At 35.7% G+C, this 24,138-nt stretch overlaps 1 protein-coding gene across 3 annotated transcripts; it reads left to right on the top strand.

The window, feature by feature from the left end:
- Positions 1–2: 2 nt before the first annotated feature.
- Positions 3–23,268, top strand: usp28 (ubiquitin specific peptidase 28). Of its 3 annotated transcripts, XM_079898562.1 has the most exons (27): positions 3–190; positions 1,390–1,464; positions 1,758–1,881; positions 1,989–2,076; positions 3,965–4,127; positions 5,166–5,252; positions 6,167–6,304; positions 6,512–6,582; positions 7,230–7,306; positions 7,384–7,532; positions 7,640–7,767; positions 7,863–7,958; positions 8,082–8,240; positions 8,326–8,540; positions 11,480–11,550; positions 11,660–11,888; positions 12,796–13,098; positions 13,182–13,318; positions 17,038–17,277; positions 17,380–17,475; positions 17,652–17,830; positions 17,941–18,019; positions 18,558–18,637; positions 18,724–18,847; positions 19,411–19,606; positions 19,708–19,903; positions 22,119–23,268. In XM_079898562.1, exons 1-26 carry the CDS (start codon positions 143–145, stop codon positions 19,878–19,880), a joined length of 3,525 nt encoding a protein of 1,174 aa, XP_079754688.1. In that variant the 5' UTR covers positions 3–142; the 3' UTR covers positions 19,881–19,903; positions 22,119–23,268. The 3 variants fall into 3 exon arrangements, with proteins under 3 accessions (XP_079754688.1, XP_079754689.1, XP_079754687.1); XM_079898563.1 differs by lacking the exon at positions 22,119–23,268 and having other exon boundaries at positions 17,041–17,277; positions 19,708–20,367; XM_079898561.1 differs by lacking the exon at positions 22,119–23,268 and having other exon boundaries at positions 19,708–20,367.
- Positions 23,269–24,138: the final 870 nt, after the last annotated feature.

The following is a 24,138-nucleotide window of genomic DNA, read 5'->3' as shown; positions in this document are numbered from 1 at the left end:
TTGTCCCGCGCGGCGCTTGTGTGGGTGTGTGTGTTTATGTGTGGGGGCATATGGACTAGGTCACTCTCTGGAGTCAGGGCGAAGCAATCTGGAGAAATATATATTTATATATATATATATATATATATAACAAGTCATTGCCATGAGAGTTGAACAGGATTTTGAACATGTGGAAACGTCTGAAAACTCGGTGAGTGTGTTGTATTCTAAAGAACATGTAGTCAAATTAGAATTGTGACAATGCTTGTGTTAATGAGATCTAGACACAGCAGTGACTCTCACTGCAATATTTTCCCATTTAAACTGTTTTTTAGTGTTAGACTGACTCTAACAGACCTGTAATTTTAATAAACTTACAAAATATGTTTTTTTTTTTATCCTAATCAAATACAATTGGAATTTCTATCCTAATCTGGAACCAATACAGAAGGATCCTAATAGGAATTTTCTTACTGAAAAATCATTAATCCAAGCAGTACACAAAATCCAATAGAACTTTGTTTTAAAATTTTCTGTTTATCCACTTGTTTGATTCTTAGATGAGTTTCATTTGATCCCATTAGGATTGTTTCCAGATTATGATAGAAACTCCAATAGCAATCTTGTCCAGATTGGAAATCTGTTTTGAAGGGCTTAATTTGAAATGTTTTTAATTAGTTTCTTTCCCTTAAATCCAGAATTTAATCTTTAATGTTATCCAGACTGAATGAATAGGAATTACTGTATGTTTGCTTGTGTCATTCAAGCTCATGATAAACACAGGCGCTATCTGTGTCGAAGGCCCAAAATAGAGCTCTGAGTGCTGCTCACAGGCCTCCAGCTCACCATATATGTCTCCTGCTCCCTGCCTAGGGTGACTGGCTGCCTCCACAACCATGCTAACATTCCCACCTGCTGTCAGAGTTTCTTTATATAGTTCTGTAGCTCCTGCATCTATTATCTGGGCCAAAGACTTTTTTTTTAAATAAACATTTACATGGCACATGCTACAGCCTATTTTCAGGTATACTGTACTTGGAAAAAATCAAATCTGATATGGATTTAATGTATGATGTAGATATGTTCATGCAGGAGACTTTCATAAATGTTGATCAGGCCAGCTATAGACTCCTCCAACCCACGCTCATTTGACACCTGAGTCAGAGATGCGGTTATGCCGGGTGTTAAATCCAAGTGCAAATTACATCTCATATCATATTCTTGTTTTTAACTTATCGGTTCACACCTGCTCTTTTTCTTTTCTGGAACGGATCCTGTTATTGAGTAGTTAATTGCTCAAGTGAGGCCTGTTATCACAAACAGAAGTATTCTCAATATGCCTGTGGCAAAGCATTTGAATTTTTTGATCCACAGAAATTAAAAAACAGCATGTTTGCTTGTCTTTTTCAGAGCCAAATGCTACTTAACCAGCTCAGAGAGATTACCGGCATTCAGGATCTGCAGGTTCTCCAGAGCGCCCTGAACGTATGTTTAGCACAGCAGCACTTATCCGTGTGTTTATAACACAAGCAGCAGATGTAATGTTATTGACACGGATATTAATAGAAAATTATCCAGACAAATGTTTGTAAATATGTAAATCATACCATGCGCAAGAGTTTCCCTTACTTTCATCTGTGAGGGTTGGGTAACCTAGATGTGGTACTAAAATAAAGCATGTGTGTCTGATGACCTTAAAGCTAAATATTTAGTGCCCGAACTCATGTTCTTTTGTATTTCACTAGTGATGACTAATTGCGAGAAAACTCTTTATCTAGGCTAGTCAGGGAGACATGACCCATGCCATTGGGCTTCTGACCAGCCAGCCCACGGAGGAGGAGCACATGCCCGAAGAACCCACTAAAGCCAACAATGAGAGGAACGCCTCCAATGCACAGAATGGTGGGTTGAAAATGATTTTCATGTCATCACATTTTCCAAAGATGAATTGATTAATATAGCAGTCATAATGCCATGATGTTTATTTATGTAATTGGAATTGTTCTCAGGTTCTGCTAAAGACGATCTGCAGACCGCCATTGAGCTCAGTCTTCAGGAGTCACAGCAGGCTGAAGCAGAGCGCCGAGAGCTGCACAGGTTCATTCCTGATAGGGTAGACTGGGGCAATTGTAACATTTTTACACTTTTCATCACAAACTCATAGACTGCTATAAATGTACAAGTCATCTCCTTTTGACATAAGAAAAATGTGCGCCAAAAGTATACTATCTTTTAAAGTATGGGGTCCGTGAGATTTATTTATTTATTTTTCAAGAGATATTAACACCTTTATTTAGCCAGGACACATTAAATTGATCAAAAGTGATATTAACGACATTTATGGTGTTACAAAATATGTCTATTTCAAATAAATGCGGTTCTTTTGAACTATCTATTCATCAAAGAATCCTAAAAAAAATAGTACATTTCTGAAGGGTTATGTGACACTGCTGAAAAATTCAGCTTTGCCATCACAAGAATAAATGACATTTTAAAATATTTTAAAATTGAAAATAATTCTAATGATATTTCACAGTGTTAATGTTGTTACTATGTTTTTGATCAAATAACTGCAGCCTTGGTGAACTTAAGAGACTTTTTTTCAATAAGATTTTTAAAAAATCTTAGCGACCCCAAACTTTGGAAACGTAGTGTATATGTCACCCACTTGTGCCAGAAGTTATGATCAACTTATAATCAAAAGGACTAGATCATATTATAATATTGAATCAAATACTAGAAAATAGTTGATTTTAACAGTGGTTGGGGAAAATTGTAATAGTTGATTATCAACACGCTGAATCTCAAATAAGAGCACTCCTTAAAGTTATATCATTGCTTTAATACATTTTAATAGTAATGAATGATTTTCACTTGATTATATGTGACCCTGGACCACAAAACCAGTCACATGGGTCAATTTTTTGAAATTGAGATTTATACATAATCTGAAAGCTGAATAAATAAGCTTTCCATTGATGTATTGATTTGTTGGGATAGGACAATATTTGGCCGAGATACAACTATTTGAAAATCTGGAATCTGAGGGTGCAAAAAGAATCTAAACATTGAGAAAATGGCCTTTAAAGTTATCCATTTATGTTCGCGATTGTGCTGCATTCACTCACAAAAATAAATGTTTTATATATTTTTGGTAGGAAATTTACAAAATATCTTCATGGAACCTGATATTTACTTGATATCCTAATGATTTTTGGCATATAAAAGAAAAATCTATAATTTTGACCCATAAAATGTATTGTTGGCTATTGCCACAAATATACCCGTGCGACTTATGACTGGTTTTGTGATCCAGGGTCACATATTATTTCTATTTCTATTATATATTATTTCTGTTTCTGTTATACACTATTATTTCACTAATATTATATAGTACTTTTTTAACTGTAACAAATTAAAAAATACATTAAGTAAATGACGATTTTTAAATCTCTACAAATATGTATTGATCAGCTGACAAAGTCTAAAACATTCCTTCAGCTCGACATTTTGATGAAGTAATGTTTATTATGTGCTTTAAAGGATTTCAGTTTTTTTATCTGTTCAGTCTTAAATTCGATAATGTTAGTGTTACCTCCAAAATAATATATGTTAACTTTTAACCAACAACCTGAACAATGTTTAAACTCAAAGGCATCAAAACTGAAGGACATTCTTGGATACCCCCAAAAATTATTTCTCGAAAATAAATTTCAAAAATAAATTTTTAAAATAATTTAAAAATTATTTCTCGAAATAATTTAAAGACAAAGTTTAAACATCCTTAGCTTAAACTCCTTTTTCCCTGGCAGAGAGAGAGAGAGAGACTCACTCAAACCTGAGTGTGAATGAACCAATTTAGAGCTTTACAATTCCCCCCTTCTCCTCTACTACAGTGATTATTGTGAATTTAAGAATCATGGGCACAGCAGTAACTATCAGAATCTGGTCTTGACTGTCTCACCCACTCCTATTTCTACTCTAGGGCTCTTGAGGTTAGTGCAGAAGAGAATGCGGCCCGCATGAAAAGGAAGAGGTGTGAGGCATCTGGAGAGAGCTGCAGCCCCGCTGACTGGATCCGACAGGAGGACTGTCCCGTGGGCATCCGTAATGTAGGAAATACCTGCTGGTTCAGTGCTGTCATTCAGGTGTGTGAAGTTTTTAATCACCAATTTTGCTTTGAGACGATAGAATAGGAAAAATTTCCAGCAAAATTAGATTGTTGTGCTAGTTTGCATATACTGTATGTAAGCTTCCCTTTTAGGATGAGTTTCACATGGCATATATGTTGAGTTGTAAAAGGTAATTGTGAGTGCTATACTTCATTTTTACAGACTGTTTGAGAAATCGAATCGAAAACAAAAGCACTGCTGTAAGTGTTCTCGTCTGACCTGTTACTATATGATCGGATCATATCGTGCCAATTACATTAGTGGTGTTGCTAATGACTGGAGAATAGAGAAGATCAGGTGGAATGTTTTTTTTTTGTTTTTTTTCTGACTACAGAAGTGTCTCAGAGCTGTAATTTTATTATATCCATTACCAGACTGAATTTAGCGAGGCTTCTCAGATGTCTGTGTTGAAATATAAGCCATCACTGATATTGATAGATGTCTGAGCTAATTAAATAGAGCATTGTTTTGATGATAAAGAGAGGCATGAACTCATGGAGTGAGTTTATGGCCAATAGACAATCTTTCGTTAATACGTACCGTAATGCAGTTTAATGATGTCATTTGAAAACAGTCCCAGCATGGATATGAATATCTCCAGTACAAATACACTATCGTTCAAAAGTTTGGGGGAGGTAAGATTGCATTAAATTGATCAAAAGTGACAGTAAAGACTTTTACATTGTTACAAAAGTTTTCTTTTTCAAATAAATGCTGTAACTTTCCAATCATCATTAAAGAATCCTGAAAAAAATCTATCATCGTTTCCACAAAAATATTAAGCAGCACAGCCGTTGTCAACATTGATAATAATAAGAAATGTTACTTTTTATGAGGAACAAATGCACCCTGACCTCACAAGACAAGACTTTACTACACATGACAACAAAATAAGCAACAACTGTGTAAATAAAACTGACAAATGGTCAAATAATGGAAGTGTTCATGGCCTTGTGCATGCTGGGAAGAGAGCTAATGGGACTAAACAAAAAATGAAATTCTCTTGTTTTTTAGTCTCTGTTCCACCTGCCGGTTTTCCGTAGACTGGTGCTCAACTACTGCCTGTCTGAGCGTGTGCTGGAGAAATGCAAGAGTCATTCAGTGAGTAATCTGCCAGATGAGCATCACAATAATTTAGTCTTTGTGAAGAATGTTGGGTAACACTTCATTTCAATGGTCCACTTTAGACATTCTATTAACTATGAGTAACTTTGCAAATACATGTCAACTAACAGTCATTAGAGTATTATTAGACTGTCTGCTTTATATTTGCTAACGCTTTATTTTGATGGTCCTCCAATAGACATTCTACTTCCAGCAAAATTAGATTGTTGTGCTAGTTTGCATATACTGTATGTAAGCTTCCCTTTTAGGATGAGTTTCACATGGCATATATGTTGAGTTGAACCTGAACCCTAACACCTAACCATAACTTAAGTCTACTAACAGTCTAGAAACTCAAAATATTGTTATCTGAACCACATTAATTATCTAAGTGGATTTGGCTAAAGTTAAAAAAATTGTGACAACGAATCATGAAAATATTTTTTTACAGTGCACACTGTATATGATCAATAAGTTATATGTTATTACATGCTTTAACTCATCAAAATAAGCCATTTTCAAACATTGTTATACAAGATTCAACTCATTTTTTTCAAGTCAGTTTAAAGTAATTGTTGATTGTAAGTTGAATGTAAATGTAAGTTGATTGGACTTAAAAATTTAAGGCAGCAACTTTTTTTTACAGTGTACAGTCTACTAATACTCTAATAAGAGTTAGTTGAAATGTAGTTGCAAAGTTACTTATAGTCAGTAAAGTGTTTAAAGTGAACTGTTGAAGTGTAACCGAGTTTTGTATTGAATGTTGAGGATATATTACATGTTAAATTAAAATGTAATGTAAGTTATTGTTCTCTTCTTGTCTGCCTTGACACCAGTATTCAAATATTGCTCAGCATCAATAGCAGATCTAAAAGACTATGTGGATTATTCGGACTATATTTCTGTTGCAGGAGAAAAGAAACATTGCCTTCATGCAGGAGTTGCGTTGTCTGTTTGCTCTGATGGTGGGCTCAAACCGTAGGTTTGTAGACCCCTCTGCAGCAGTCGAGCTTCTCAGGGATGCGTTCAGAACCAGTGAGGCACAACAGGTACATCATTTGAATGATATGATTCACAGCTGTTTTGTCAGGGGCTAATTATAAAAATGAAACAGTTGCAAATGATGCACTAATAAAAGGTGTCTTGAAATGTTTATCATTCACAACAGTTAATGAAGCTATATAAGAGCTTCTTCTAAGTAGAGACTGTGCTGTATTCTTGGAAAACAGTGTTTATTTTAAGGTTGCTTATTGTAGGATGTCAGTGAATTCACACACAAGTTGCTTGACTGGCTCGAAGACGCGTTCCAGCTGGCTGCTAATGGAACGTAAGTTCATAAATCATAAATAATAGTGCATGATAAAGTGAGAGTGGCTAAATTTGAATGCTTGAAAGGATTTGTTTAACCTTTTATTGAATGAATTATAAAAGCATTTTTAAATGCATAACATAATGTAATACAAAGAAATATATAAAATTCATATGATATGCATTCAATATTCTGTAGTGCTGCATCCCTATCCACTGCATCCGTAATCCATTCCAGTTTCATAATGTTTTTTTGTGTGTGTGTGTGTGTGTGTGTGTGTTTTTTGTTGTAGGGGTCAACAAACACATTAAAGCAATTCATCATAAATTGTTTTAAAATTAACTACTCACAATGTGAATGATATTTTTGATGGGTGGAAAATTAAAATGTATTTAAATAATAGTGAGACCAAGAAAAAGCTTTTAATGGTTTATTTAAAATCATTTTATTGCCATTTTATATGCATCATGTGTTTGCAACATGAAGAAAATGTGTTTGTTACCCTGAGGCAACATCTTGCTGTGGAGGGTTAATTAATAAATGGTAATGAGTGTAGCATTTGTTGAAGAATGATGAATAATTACCCTATAGCATATTTGGTTGCTAATGTACTTGCCAGGAATTTTTTTATCCCCACAATAAAACATGGCAGTTTTTATTTTCAGTAACCCAGAGGACAAACAAAACAACCCAATGGTCCAGCTGTTTTATGGTACATTTGTGGCTGAAAGACTTCATGAAGGTAAGATAATGAAATGTCTCCTGTAGTTATTCTGTGTTTACCACTCTCATTGACTATAGTTGTGTAATTGTGTGCAGGAAAGATTGTGTCCAACATTGAGCAATTTGGACAATACCCTCTCCAAGTGAACGGCTTCAACAATTTAGACGAATGTTTGGAGGGCGCCATGGTTGAAGGAGAGATTGAGTCCCTTCATTCAGATCAGACGATCTCCTCTGGCCAGGAGGTCAGTTTTTCCACATGCAAAATATGGACTCCTGTCATTTATTAAAATATTATTTTGAAGTATGAACATGCTACTTTTATGAATTCAAGCATGTCTTTTTTTTCCAGAGGTGGTTCTCCAAGCTGCCACCAGTGTTAACCTTTGAGCTGTCCAGATTTGAGTTCAATCAGTCTTTAGGTCGACCAGAAAAAATACACAAAAAACTGGAGTTTCCCCAAGTGATCTATATGGACAGGTTAAGATCTATCCATCCATCCATCCATCCATCTATCTATCTATCTATCTAATCAAATCAGTGCTAAATGGCAAATTACTATTTTTTGTGTGCAGATACCTCCATAACAATGTTGATCAGACCCATGGTAGAAGAGGAGAGGTCAAGAGACTCAAGGACCAGTTAACAGTTCTGCAGCAGAAACTTGAGGGGTATGTTCAAGAGCCAAATAGAGGTCAAATCATGGTCAACATTGCGAGTAATCTTTCGATATTGTTCTTTGGGGTTTATTTTACGATTTTTGAAGATAAAAACTATGACTTTCTTTTTCAAAGATATAAAAACTATGGCTCAGGGCCAACCAAATACCCCCTGGCAGACATGTTGCAGTATGTGCTGGAGTTTGCCACCACGAAACCCACAAATGTGTCTCCAGCCTCGCCAGTACCTACAAACCCTCCCGTACACACAGAACCCAGCTCAGGTGACAGCAGGCAAGGCTCGCTTTCCTGTGTTCTTCTTCATCGGCTGTGTGAGAAATCGTTTGTCCTCCTCTAAATGTTTCATTTCTTGCTGTAGTCAGACAGAACCAGATGATGCTGGCTCGTCAGATGGTTCGGGCTGCCCGCAGACAGCCACACAGAGAACTCCCATACACAAGCCTTTTACTCAGTGCAGACACCCCATGGAGATGCCACTGCAACCAGCCCCCCACAGCGTGACCGAGGAGGAGCTGTACTTCGTCAAGGGCTGCTTACAGCGCTGGAGAGCAGAAGTTGAGAACACCATAAACGGTACATCCTTCACTTAGTGAATGTTGTTTTTCCCCGTAAGCTTGAATCAGTGGGGTTTTTTTTAAGCCTATTGAGCTGCCTTATTTTAAGATGTCATAGGTGCCCTCTAGTTGCGATGCGTAGACTGTCCTAAAAGGTAACGCATGTATTTATCAATATGCTGATTTGCTGTTTAAAAGTTTCAGAGTCAGTAAGATTTTTTTTGTAAATAAATTAAAACTTTTATTCAGCAAGGCATTACAGTTTTTCTTGGTCACTTTGGCTCAATTCTCAAATGAGAATTTTTTTCTCTCAAAACAATAAGTTCAGATCTCTTAACAATTAGTTTCGTGTTCACATTAGATTTGAATTTCTCATTGATTTAAGCAAATTGCATGTGTTTTAGTACATGTGTGCAAAAGAGTAAGTACAATTGTCTACAATAAATATATGCACATGCACAAGGTTTATTTTCAATGAAACTGTCAAACTCTTCACAACTTCTAAACATTCTTTTATCGTGTGAGCCATCACATGCAAAATGATCCATTCAGTAGTCAAAATCTGTCAGACATGTATGTATATTCAATATCTGACGAATGTTTGTAATACCTGCTAAATTAGCAAATGGTCTTCCATTGTAATGAAATAGGAATCACAATTTCACCAGTCAACCAACCAAGTTTGGAGGCATATACTGTATATGGAGTTTGTATAGCACAATCACTACCATTTTTGAACATGGAGGAACGTCAAAACCCTAAATATAAAACCATGTATTTGAATAAATAAATTTGTATTATTCAGTACATTTATTTTTGTAGAAATGTGTTACACGTAAACTGAAAATTCACAGTTGCTTGTCATGGAAGAGCAATAGGAAGATATGTAAGAATAATGGTGTTGGTGTTAATAGAGTGTGTAAAAATGAACAAGCAATTGTGAATTTTCAGTTAACATGTAACATACATTTCTACAAAAATAAATGTACTGTATAAATACATACATTTTCTTTTTGTGTACTACAGTATTGGCTTTTCCTAGTAAATGTTTTCCTACATTTAGAAATCTGTGTCTAAAAAGCTCAGTGTGATACACAAGAGCATTCAGCTAGACAAAACTGACATATGTAGTACAAAAGTGTGTCAGTGTCAACAAAAAAGTAGAAAAAAACATGAAGTTTGTATATAACAAATTTTATTTTGGTGGTATTGGCCAATTTAATCACACAATAACTAGGTTTTGAAGCATGAATTAAATGTTTTGGGTGAGTTACTACATTTAGCAGACATGCAACAGAGTTCTGATGTTCTAGCAAACAGTTGTGACAATTGAGCTGCAGTTTAGAGAATGTTAAGACTGTTTCGGAAAATGTGCCAAAGCGATAAAAAAAAATGTAAATTGATCAAATGTGACAGTAAAGACAAAACATTTTTAACTCAAATAAATGCTGCTGTATTGAACTTTCTATTCATCAAATAAACATGCATAAATGTATCACAATTTCCAGCTCGACTGTTTTCAACACTTTGAGATTTTAAAGTGTACATCTGACACTGATGTCTGATATTTTTTACTATCCCATGAAGCTACAGGAGAAAAGTCGTCCTGTTCATAAATGGTGTCATCTAAATTTTTGTCGTATGTCTGGATTGTACTTCACACATACTTAACAGAGTGTACTATTTTTAACAGTTGAGAAGTTCTTCATCGAATGCAAATCAAATCTGTAAAAATATAAATTTTAAATTGCAGATGGTTTAATAAAAATGTTAAAAAAAAATAACTGAAAATTAATTTAGTACTTAAAGGGTTAGTTCACCCAAAAATGAAAATTCTGTCAGTAATTACTCACCCTCATGTTGTTCCAACCCCGTAAGACATTCGTTCATCTTCGGAACACAAATGAAGATATTTTTGATGAAATCTGACAGCTGGATCACTCCTCCATAGGCTTCTAAGGGACTGAAACTTGCTGGCCCAGAAAAGTTATTAAAGAGATCGTTAATATAGTCCAAGTGACTCCAGTGGCTCAATCTTAAGTATATCAAGCGACGAGAATACTTTTTGTGCGCAAAAACAAAACAAAAATAACGACTTTATTCCACTATTCATTTCCTTCTCTCTGGGCCTCGAGTTGGTTCACGTAGTGTTTTTGCGCAGCGCGTCAGTGTTGTACATCACAGGCATTACACACATGACCAGCGTCGGCCCAATAGTGAGCCTACGTGGTGACGTGTAACACAGACGCGCTGCGCAAAAACACTACGTAAACCAACTCGAGGCACAGAGAGAGAATGAAATGAATAGTGGAATAAAGTCGTTATTTTAGGGGGTTTTTTGCGCACAAAAAGTATTCTCGTCGCTTGATATACTTAAGATTGAGCCACTGGAGTCACTTGGACTATATTAACGATCTCTTTAATAACTTTTCTGGACCAGCAAGTTTCAGTCCCTTAGAAGCCTATGGAGAAGTGATCCAGATTTTAATCAAAAATATCTTAATTTGTGTTCCGAAGATGAACGAATGTCTTACGGGGTTGGAACAACATGAGGGCGAGTAATTACTGACATAATTTTCATGTTTGGGTGAACTAACCCTTTAATTGATATGAATGCTTTTAAATAATTAAAAACGGACTATTTTACCTAAAATTGACATCTATGTGCTTTATATATATATATATGCTTTTATTATATTGTGTCGCCAGTATTGGAATCAATTAACTTGTGTCTTGCGTGCTGACCGCTATTTGTTTGACACAGTTCTTGTTGCCAGTTGGCATGTTGTTAGTGAGGCAACTCACTAGGTTTTGGACCTGAGCTGTAATGTGCATTTTAATTTTTCTGTTCTGTAGGCCATCATTATTCACAAGCAGTTATCCTAATGCGTTTGTGACTGTATCAGGATCCTGGCCTCAGGCGCAGTGTATTGATCTGTGTTCTCTCCCTGTGTGCAGAGCTGAAAGCCAGCATTGACAAGGTCAGCCAGGCCCTGGAGGGCATGTACTCAGATAACAGTCTGTGTCAGGTAAAGTCTATATCCTGAACACTCGTTGGTACTTTAATATTGACTGAGCCCTTTCAAGAAATTTGCATGACACCTCAATGAACCCTGACTTCATATTTGATGCTTCCAGGTGCCCTACAGACTACACGCTGTGCTCGTCCATGAGGGACAGGCCTCCGCTGGCCATTACTGGGCGTACATCTATGATCATGCTCACAAACGCTGGCTGAAGTACAACGATGTAATGGTGACAGAGTCGACCTGGGAAGAGCTCGTTCGAGACTCGTACGGTGGCATGACCAACGCAAGCGCCTACTGCCTCATGTACATCAATGACAAGCTACCATACCTCATAGCAGGTACTTTCCCCATGTGCCTCTCAGATTACGCAACTGCGCTCAGATTTTTGCTGAAGCAGATCACTCACTTGATTTAAGGCATTGGCCTTAGCTCCGATTTCTTTCATAAATTAATGTTGATTGCTTTGTTGGCACACTTTGAGCATAAGAGAGTGTCTGCCAAGCTGTGAACATCAAAAACTCTTCCTAATGGTTTTTATTTTGATTATTTTTCCTGATGTTTTCTGTGATAAATTGCTATGAATATTTATATGATGTAGGGGTGAACATTTAGGGCCAGATTTACTAACTGCTTGCTCCAGCGCAAACCCTCTTTTGGTGTTAAAAAACTACTGTCAGGATTTACTGAAGACACGCAGTGTACAATTAGCACTGAAAAGGCGTGGACTGGGTTATTTTTATGGCTGATCTCATTGCATTTTCATTTATAGGAGTTTCCCTTTCAGACGCAACATTTATGGGAGGAGAGTATTTAAATTAATCATGCAAGGTGATTTACTAGGATTTGCACTAGTCAGTTTACTAGTATTTGCGCCATTATTTACAGTCCAAAAAAAAGCATGTCTTAAACCAGATGCTAATTTGCACTGCTCTTGGTAGATTGCATTGGTCATTATGGAAATGATCTGGCCATTTTTACATAAAAATGCAGTAACCAAAAAAAGAAAAAAGTGGGCATAAAATGGATGTTAAAATTGTATTTTCTTTACTATTGTGAAGTATATCTGAGTGAAATGACTCAAACAAGAAAAATGTAGGGCAATGTAAATGTAAATTTTGATTTCATGGTGACTTTAATTATGCACTCTGCATAATTCGTAAAATTCCTTGTAAGGAACTGTCCTATCATCAGGGAACTTTTTGCCACAATAATGAACATAATTTTTTTCTTTCTTATGAATGACAGAAGACACAGACGATGAGACAGGGCAGGCTCTGAAAGGAATGGACTCCCTCCCGGCTATCCTGAAGCGCTATGTTCGGGAGGACAACCGCTGGTTCCAGCAGGAGCTGAGAGAATGGGAAGAGCAGTTCTGCCAAGCCCAACGTGAAGAAGCACAAGTCCAAACACACACTTCCACTAACACAGAGGAACCCGTCCCAGAAGAGCCACAAAACCTAGTGCAAGAACCTGCCCAACAACAAACAAATGAAGTGTCTGAAGAACCACCTCCAGATTCAACACCAGCACCTGTCCAGGACAGTGAAGGTCAGATCCTTTTTTCTTCAAAAGGTCAGATGTTTTCCATGTATCTGTTGCAGGTATATTTTCAATGTCTTTTCCCTTTCCAGAGCCCATGGCCAATTCAGCAGCTCTCAGCTCGATATCATCAGAGCCCAGTGAGAATGTGGGAGAGGGAAGTGAAGAGGATGTCACCAGTAGCCAGACACATGGCCCGCCAGATGAACAGAAGCCAGATCAGAGTCAGGTGAGGACGTTGAAGCGTTATTTGAGATGTGCAAAAAGTAGGTCACATATACAACACTGGAGGTTTTATGTACAGTACATATGGGTCGCAATCCTCTTCCTCTACATAATCTATAAACATTTAAATGAAATGTACATTAAATATTAATAAAACAACTTTTGCAATTTTTCACTGTAAACTATAATTTTATATTTACAAATAATTTCAACAATATGTTATTAAACAATGTGTATTTAAATACATGTCTTGTTAAATTCAATATACCTTTTTACCATAAATTACTAAATTTACTTTAAAAAACATGTATTTTGCATGTGAAATGTACTTTATAGAATATTACAGTAAAATTGCATGCATTATATTAATTCTAACATAATTTTTCACTTTAACTGCATATCATAAAGTAACTTAAATAGATAAATAGCAAACCAATTACAGTTTACTTTATACTCTTTATATTCTTGTATTCTCTGTCTCTCTCTCTCTCTCTCTCTCTCTCTATATATATATATATATATATACATTTAGAGTTATGAACATTTTAGTATATTTGTCAGGGATTTCAATATAGGAAATGTTTTTTTATACATTTGTATTATTATTTTTTTTTCATTTTTAGTGAGTATTAGTCAGTATAAGATGTTTGTGCATATTTTGACATATATGGTGTGATTATATGGGAGAGAAACCTGTAGATTTACATTGGTGGTTAAATCACTACAAACTTGTTTGCTTGTACTTGCCTAATGTTTAATGTTTTGTCTGTTGTGTCGCGAAGCCCTGGTATTTTGTAAGAGGATACGTTTTGGAAAGGGATGTGGGGATAAGGTTCATCGGACAGCTGAGAGCCTTCCAACATTCCTCAGTCTTTCTGGTTGAAGTCCCATGCGGGGTTGCTGGGGACAGTGTGTCAGATAAGAGCTTTAAATAGAGCCTGAGCTCTGTGCTTCCTGCATGCACCATCAAAATCAACTGGATTCCTAAACGATTGTGGAGAACATGTTCCTGATGCTTCTATCAACAGGCAATTGTTTAAGCGCTGTGTGTTCTTGGTGTCTAGTCTTTAGAAAGAGAAATCTTGGATATTATTGACTCAGTATATGGGGTTAGAATGTCGATTCTGTACTTACGACTTATTCTTCTGCTGTTTCTCTCTTTGACTCGTTGATTTTATTGGTGCTCCTGATTTACTACTGTGCTGATTTGTTTTCCTAGGCCTTGTCATAAATGGTAGTGATAGGACCTCTAGTGGTCAGTGTCTCATATTGCATTCAAGGGTATTTATGAGCAAAATAAGGTGATTAACATTACTTGAAGGGATTTTTCTACAACAACATTCTACAACATGCATTACATCATACCACATACCACAAACATGAATTTTGAATATGTTTTGTTTTCCATAAATTTTGAATGTTTAAAACAAAATGTATTCTGCAGCAAGTCGTTACTTAACGACTTCAATGGTTATTAGATGAATTGCATGTTTTATCCGTCAAACACCAGTGTTATTTTAGTATCATTAATTTACTATTATAGTTTTTGTTAATATTTTGAATTAGATTTTATTTTTATATTTTCTGTTTTCATTTTAAGTTCTGTGTTTTTGTCATTTTTATCAGTTTTAGCTTTCTTTAACGGCTGGGGGGGAAAAATATTATTTTTTTATGGTTTTAGTTTTATGTTAATATAGTCCAGTCATTTTAAGCCAAAATGGGGGTCAACCTTGAACAAATTGCAACAGAAGCAAACTCAACTGATTTTGTATCCTCAATATGTCCTGAGTAAGGGGGAAAAAAAGCCCCGAAGAATCCCATTAGGGGAAAGTTTCGAAAAAGACCCAAATATAGCCTATACATACGCCTTTTCATTTTTCTTCTTACGTGAATAGGGTAAATATTTTAACCTTTAGATATCACCATGAAAATTACTGAGTTGATTACTTACATCAAGACAAACAAAAAATGTATTACACGTTTTTTTTAATTGTTTGTTAACATGGACAAACAGTGCATAATCTAATTATGTATGTGCTAATTTGCATAAATACCACAACAGATCTAAACATTGGGTATAGCCAGGTGAAAATATCTTGTTGAATCTTTTTTAACACATAACAGTAAAATACTTAATGTTAAGGTCTGAATGGAACCCATTTAGGCTACCCATGAGCATTAATACATAGAGGCAGGAAGAAGTACTTTAGAAACCAGCCTTTATTCATTTTTAAGAGATTGGGTTTGGGGCTGGGTCCATGGGACTGTTTCTGGGGGACGAGTCTGAGGGAAGAACAGGAGACAATGGTAAGGAGAATGCAGAAGACAAAAGGTAGGCAAAATAAAAAGTGAATCCCTAGAAACAGACCCAGACCCAGCCCCAAACCCCATCTCTGCAATGATAATTAATAAAGACTGGTTTCTAAAGTACTTCTTCCTGCCTCTATTAATGCTCATGGGTCGGGTTCCATTCAGACCTTAACGTTAAGTATTTTACTGTTATGTGTCAAGAAGATTCAACAAGATATTTTCACCTGGCTATACCCAATGTTTAGATCTGTTGTGGTATTTATGCAAATTAGCACATACATAATTAGATTATGCACCGTTTGTCCATGTTAACAAACAATTTCAAAAAACTTGTAATACATTTTTTGTTTGTCTTGATGTAAGTAATCAACTCAGTAATTTTCATGGTGATATCTAAAGGTTAACATTTTTACCCTATTCACGTAAGAAGAAGAATGAATAGGCTTTCCCCTAATGGGATTCTTCTGGGCTTTTTTTTCCTTACTCAGGACATATTGAGGATACAAAATCAGTTGAGTTTGCTTCTGTTGCAATTTGTTCAACCTTTTTTCATAAAATGACTGGACTAATAACCCAAGTACATAAACCCACATCTTATTGTGCATACAGAAAGTGGCCAGTACTATTTTCAAACATTCGTACCAGTCCATGTATTCAAGAATTAAAAGGAACAAATGAGGAACAATACAATCTATGCCTAGTGCTGTCGTAAAACTCTATATGGCGCAAGGTGATGATATTTACAGCGTTAACTATTCGGCACAAGCTGATTTGTTCATGTCACATCTGCAGCCAATGAGCTTGCTTGCTCAACTTTAAATGGCTGGTGACCATTCAATATAGCAGTTTGCTACCGCTTTCAGAGCTCATCTAAAACCCTCCACCTTCCCCAGCTCCACCTGTATAAATCTGCTATGGGTAATTGATATGCTATTTGTGCAGCAGCACTATGTCTTACATACTCACAGCAGTGTATCGGCGTATGTATTGGCAGCAGCAAGTTCCTGTACTAAGCAATAATCTACAACAACAGCAATAATCAACAGCAGCAGCAGAGCAGATCTATTCCGCCAAGACCAAATACATTAACGTTGTCATATCCATTACCATGCTAAAAATCTCCAGAGAGTTGTCATGATAGAAATAAAATACATTTCCTAGTCCAGCTCATCGTCATCTCCTCTAGACTCTTTAAAGACAGCCAAAAGAGTGTTTTGAGGGGGGAAACAACTATCAGAGATTTGCATTTCCGCTGTTTTAGAAAACCAATTAGAAATTCCTGAGGGAGACCATGGTGAATTACACTTCCTGGTTTGCCTACAAATTGATGTAATGAGTGAACATCTCTAGACTATGGTAAGTGAATAAGATCATTGACAGTCACTCAACAGCCTCTTTCTCTATGTTTTTCAGCAGCCTGTGGCGGATTCAGCCTCTACAGACAGAGCTCAGAGGTCAGAGGTTGAGGTGGAGGAGCAGGTCATCAGTGATGAGGCAGAACCAGACAGCCAGACAGAGCCAGAGGCCTCGTCCACAGAGGAGAACCCAGCAACGGCCACGCGCAGGCAGCCTGAGAATGAAGTTTCTGAGGTAGAGATACCCAATGTAGGCAGGATTCTGGTGCGCTCTGATGCAGATGGCTACAATGAAGAGGTAAAGGATTATTCCTCTGGTTCCATGAGGAATGTAAAATGAGGCAACTTATTAATTAAATTTAACATTAATGTTTTCCTCTGTTCATCTGTAATGGAATAGATGATGCTAACACCAGCCATGCAGGGTGTCATTTTTGCCATTGCCAAGGCAAGACAAGTTTTTGACAAAGATGGGCCTGAAGCAGGACTCATCAAGGTATACAAATTAAAATGACTCAATGCAACTGTGTCTGAACAAACTAAATGGCGCTACCACTAATATATATATATATATATATATATATATATATATATATATATATATATATATATATATATATATATTTGGAAATCAACTAATGCATTGATCTCTCTCATTGATCTCTCTATCAGGCGTTCCATGAGGAATTTTCCAGATTGTATGAGCTCTCCCAGGAAGAGACCACACCCCAGCAAGACCCTCGACTCCAGCATGTGCTGGTTTACTTTTTCCAAAACCAGGCCCCTAACCGTGTCATTGAGAGGACATTGCTAGAGCAGTTTGCGGACCGCAACCTGAGTTTTGATGATCGGTAACTACACATTTTCTTTTAAATCAATGACTTAATGCAGTATATTTTTAATTGGAATAAGTTAATATTGACTAATTGGACTAATCTAAACTGGTACTTTCCCCTTGTAGGGCCATCAGTATCATGAGAGAGGCCAGATCTAAACTTCGTCTAATTAAACCAGAAGATATGGACATGGATGAGTACTTGGTAAGACCAATAAGGCTCACTTCTCTTTTTACTTCTTTAATTTAAAATGTATACTGCTGTTTAAAAGTTTGAGGTTAGTACGATTTTTTTTTTTTTTTTTTTTACAAATTAATAGTTTTATTTAGTAAGGATGCATTAAATTGATCAAAAGTGGCAGTAAAGACATTTATAATGTTACAAGATTTAATGCTGTTTTAATGAACTGAACTCAAAAAATGTATTACGAATTCCACAAAAGCATTGAGCAGGACAACGATTTTTAACATTGATAATAATAAGAAATGTTTCTTGAGCGCCAAATCAGCATATTATTATGACTTCTGAAGGATCATGTGAGTAAGGATGCTAAAAATTCAGCTCTGGAATAAATTACATTTTAAAATAATTGATTAAAATATAAAATAGTTATTATATTTCACAATATTTCCGTTTTTACTGTATTTTTGATCAAATAAAGCAGCCTTGGTGAGCATAATATGAGACTTCTTATAAAAACGTATAAAAACTAAAAACTGTATTTTCTTCCCTCTCCTCCCAGCAATGGCAGGATGACTACAGCATGTTCAAGACAGTGTTTGCTTACCTGTTGACAGGCCTCGAGCAGTATCAGAATGGAAAGTATGTAGACTCATTGACACCAGAAAGGGCCTGTGCATTGTATTGAAGAGTCTGTAAGTCTACAGCATTGATCTTTTCCATTGCAGGACAAGAGAAGCTCTGAATTATCTCGCACATGCACACCAGGACAACTCAGCCCTGCTTAGGAAAGGAGAGAAGAAAGGAGTGGATCAGTCGCTTATAGCACTTTACAGGAGAAAGTGTCTGAAAGTATGTCCACTTTAATAATCCAAAACATACACTACCATTCAAAGGTTTGGGGTCGGTAAGATTTTTTTTTATCTCCATTTTGGATCATAAATACAGTAAAAACAGCAATATTGTGAAATATTACTTAATATAATGTTTTCAGAAAATCAGAAATCTGATTTGATGCTTAAGAAACATTTATGATTACTATCAATGTTGAAAGCAGTTGTGCTGCTTAGTATTTTTAGTGGAAACCGTGATACATTTTTATCAGGATTCTTTGATGAATAAAAAGTTCATTTTGTGTAACATTATAAATGTCATACCCTCACTTTGATCAATTTAACGCACCCTTGCTGGATAAAAGTATTCAATTCTTTCTTTTTTTAAATCTTACTGATCCCAAATGGTAGTGTATTGTAAAGACATTCATAAATATGTATATAGGCACAATTTATATCTGTCTTCATAACTAATTTCAAGTATTTAAGCACTTCTTTAGGCTCATGAAGAACTTTTGACTGGGACTGTATATTTTAACATCATCTCATATGAAACATCTGTGAACGTGTTACACCCTGCAGGAGCTGAATGAGAACGCAGCCACACTCTTTAAAAGTCAAGATGAAAATGACGTGGCAGAGGGAGTGACCATCATGAACGAGTGTGTTATCCCTTGCATGCACCTCATGGTCAGAGACAGTGTCAGCCAAGAGGATTTGGATGTCATAGAGCTGATCAGGAATTGCTGGTGCTCCTACCTGGGGCAGGACATGGATGGTGGGCTTCCCCCTTAAAAATATATATATATTTTGTATATAGACCATTTCAATAACTTTCTTAGCTCATGTTGTTGTTGTTCATATTTGTCTGTTATTCAGATTCTCTTCAGGAAAAGCTCAGCGAATTCCTGCCCAGAGTCCTGGACTGTTCTGCAGAAATGGTGGTGCTTAAAGAGCCCCCCAAAGTGAGGAACTCCCCCCATGATCTGTGCAGCCGTCTGACTGCCGTCATGGAGTCCATTCACAGCTCCTCAGTCGTCATCGTGAAGTGAAGTCGGACATGACATTATGTGAGGCAAGGTTGAAAAAAAAAATAGCACGGTACAGTCACAAGGTGATCTAACCTCTGTCTTAGACTCAGCTGGATTTCATTTTTGCTGCACAATGACGCTTTCTGTTTCGCACTGCACACATATCCACTGTGTTCTGAATTCCTTGAAGGGAGATTGATTGGCTGCTCTTGGTCTTTGTAGACGTTTGATCTCAGGAAAGATCAAATAGATGACATTTTGTAAAGCTAGGTTTAATGATAGGGCAGTGAAGGTAGTGTACGTTTTTACCCTGTTCTTCTTTTCACGTGAACTGTAGACATATAGCGTGAAAATAGTCTTTTATAGAGATTTGCTGAAGCCACTTTATTTCAGTCTACACTTAGCTGAACATCCTCTATGTATTCTTTCTTTGTACAGTAAATTTGTCTGATTTTCCACTCCTTTGTCCTACCCCTCTGCTACCTTTCAATAAAATTTTGATTTCTCACTTTGTTGCCCTGTCCTGAGTTCTCGCTTTCTAGCTTTTTCCACATCTTCTGTTCTCATTTTCCATTTCTTTTAAGTTTCTTCTAAGTTCTCACCACATACTCATACTGTATATAATGGGTGCCATCAATACTGTACATTTACTGCAGCTCCACTGAGAATACTCAATTATTGTGGGAAAACACAGGCATGTCTGTTTATTAGTGAGCCTCTGTGAACACTTATTTTTACTTGTTTTGTGTCGTGGACCCCATACGGCAAAAACAAACAAAAATCAGATGTATTTATATATATATATTACAAAATATAAAAAAATTGGCAAAAATATATTGTTAAAATAGGTTTTAAGATATATTTACATAAGTACATATTGTTTCATTATATATATATTGTACAAAATATATTAAAATAAGATTGGAATTGTATTTGCAGTACATTTTTATCAGCTGGGCTGTTTATAAAATATTCTCAAAAGAGTACAACACTAAGCACAAGCAATAATCTTTGCTTTTAAAGAATAGATTTACCTTATTCTCTTAGATTAGAAGCTTTCAGAATGGCCTGTTACTAAAATAACCATATACAAAGGGCAGCTACATTTTTATGCATTTATTAGAATTGTTCATCTACATTGAGGTAGTGGTATTGTTTTTCTTTAATTACGTCTCTTTGATTGATTTCCTTGAGCAGTGTTGACTTATTATGTCGATACAAGACATGAAAATGGTGAGTAATTTGAGACATTTTCAATGGCACAAAGTCAAATTACTATTATATTCGTTATCAACAGAAAAACTTGCATTTGTTCTCATCTCTTTATTGTTTTTGTAAAATCATATTTGTTACCTGACCTGACTGTGTTTTTCCATCCAAAACTGAACATGCTATGTTAGTAAATATAGAATGAGTCACAAAATAAGAGTAAATGAGGACAATTGTTTTTGTACATCTGCATAAAATCTTTAATCTTCTGAAATACATCACCACAACATTTCTTCTTGTCTTCTCCCTGGATTAATTTAGAGAATCAGACTTAATCTCCTGAGTTTAATTAGACTTCGAACACGGCCATGATTGTGTTGATACAACAAAACGCTGCTTAGCACTGTGGATACATGGGAAGAGTATAAGAAAGATAAGATGCATTGTAAGCCTATCACAAGCACGTCATTATACAGTCTTATCAGGAATAGACTCTTCTATTACCCTATACAAATGAAGAGGCTTTTCATATGAAGGGAACAGCAATATATAAGAAAATAATTAAATTGATTTAATTCTTCATTAAACTGTTTCTGTTTGCATCATAGTGAATTAAAATAGAACTAATAAATAAAATAAATCTTAAAATAAATATTTTTCTAATAATTTTATAAAAGCAAAAAGCCCCAAGAAGCTGTAGTTTACAGTGAATTTAGAACAGCTAAGGGGCGTTGAAAACCACGGCTCTACAGGGCTTATTGCTTTTATAAAATGATTAGAAAAATATTTCTTTTAATATTTCTTTTATTCACACAGATGCAGTGGCGCAGTAATACTGATGCTGTGGTCACAGTGGTTGAGTAATTTACAACGGCTTCAAACAGAGCTCAACCTTTCAGAATCAAGGACCGGAACTATTCGTTTTATAATGGCTAATTTTACTCCTCGCATAAGAAAGTTTTCAAAATCTTTGTTTGGTTATAATACTTCTGTGAGCTTCTGTGAGAATACTTCTCAGGTGAACATTTGAAAACTTTCCTCTGTCCTCAGGAAGAAGGCACGTGCTGTGATGGTCTACACCTCCATCTGTAACAGAATTGCTTTGAAGGTGCAATGGCAACGTCCACCACTGTTTCTAACAGCGAAGCACCTTCTTCTCCTTGATCCCTGGAATTCTCACACACACACAGTAGGTAATTGACTAAAGGGTCATTCCATTCAATCAACACACAAACATAAATAGTGATGAATGCCAAAATATTAAATGTCATGGATTGACAATGACAAATGACAATTTTCACCTGAGATTTGGAGCCAGGTCGGCGAAAATGACTTAAGAAAGATGGCAGCATTATTATTTTATTTTTACACAGAAATTGGTAGGTATGTTAGTCAATTCTGTTGACATTCGCAATCTTTGTTGCATTATATGCCAATGGCGACAGTTCAAAAACTTCTTGTGTTTTTTGCCCTAAGTTTGCAAGTTACAGGCTTCAAGAAGTATTAAAGATCTCTTAATATTGTTTTAGATTATGGTTTTTAACAAACTTTCCTTTTAGAATCTTAATTTTTAAGGAATGGTTCATTTCCAGAGATATGGGATTTCAAATTTGGCTCCATGAGTAAATTGGTGAATTGGACACATTTTCAGTGGTCCAAAACCAAATGTGGGTCACTTTGCAATGCATACAGCTGATACAATTTTCATTTATAGAAGAATATCTGAAGAACGAATAATGAAATGTTGTAAGCGAATAAAGGGGCAGACTCGAGCCAAATTCACTCTGATGATGTCTAAATGTCTTTGTTATATCCCAGAAGGCAAGTTGGTCTGATGTGAACAGCTGCACATAGCAGTGTCACCAAATTCTGCAAGGCAGCATTACAGGTTAATCTGTTCCTCCCTTTATTTCACACAAAATATATTTAATGTTATCCAAATACAGTCTGGTGATACCTAAACTTCATTATATTTTATATAACACTAATTTATTTATATACTTTATTGTATATCTGAGAAAGCATTTTTGGTTGTTATACAAAGTTTAAAGTAAAAGATCCTAGCATGTATGATTTAATACGCCTTTTATGGGTCAATGACATGGCCCAAAATGTCCCAAAAAGTCATTCCGGGTAACTGTCCCAGCTTAAAATCGGAATACAAAAATGTAAAAAATATAAATAAAAGTATTTAAAATCTACTTGGGCATAATTGTACTGATGTTTTCAATGATACCTACAAATATAGTGATAATACTATGCTTATTTACATTTTTATGACAGAAAGACTTTTGTCTCCAAATTGTGATTTCTCTAATGTCATTCCTGGATAACAGACATCAATGACCATTTTGGACCATAATACATTTTGGTATGTCATGTGACATAATATTGTATCAAAAAGAAGACCCTGAAGTAGCACCAGAACATGTGCAAAGGTCAGTAAGCGTCTCTTAAAATGTTGGTTTTTTCACTTTTTCGGTCACTGGTGCACTTTGTAGCAATATCATGTGTCCTTTTAATAATCCAGGACAAATGTTAGCCAGGACATGTCATCCATTATCCAGAATGACATAAGCATAACAATCTAGTTTTTAATTAACATTTGTAAACTTTTAGGCATAGTTATTATAGTTATATTATTAACATTCACATTATTTACATAATTTTATGTTTTTTTTTTCATTCATCTTGATTTCATATGATTCAATGAGTCACATGGGTCATTATCATTGAATTGAATTTTGTAATGTTAATGGTCAAATCATGAATAATGTAATCATATTTATTAATATAGCAACATTTTATTAAAGCTTTAGTATAGCTTCTGGTGTTTTAAGGTCAATTCTGTCGTCCCAGATGACTCTGTCTAATAAAGAGAGGCAGAGACGGTTCAGAGCCAGGATAAACGCAGATGCAGAAGCTAATTTAGGGCTGAGTATCTTGGAGAAAAGAGAGCAGGGTATTATAGTGATGACTCAGTGGAATGATAATGTGTCAGCAACAAGCAAACTTGAAATATTAATCGAAATAGGTTCACACTCATTTGCAATAAGCCTAAATATTTTAG

This window comes from Squalius cephalus (assembly GCF_949319135.1).
Source record: "Squalius cephalus genome assembly, chromosome: 17".
NCBI classification, from domain to species: domain Eukaryota; kingdom Metazoa; phylum Chordata; class Actinopteri; order Cypriniformes; family Leuciscidae; genus Squalius; species Squalius cephalus.
Note: the sequence above shows the minus strand (reverse complement) of the source record. Positions and strands in the feature narration are given on the sequence as shown.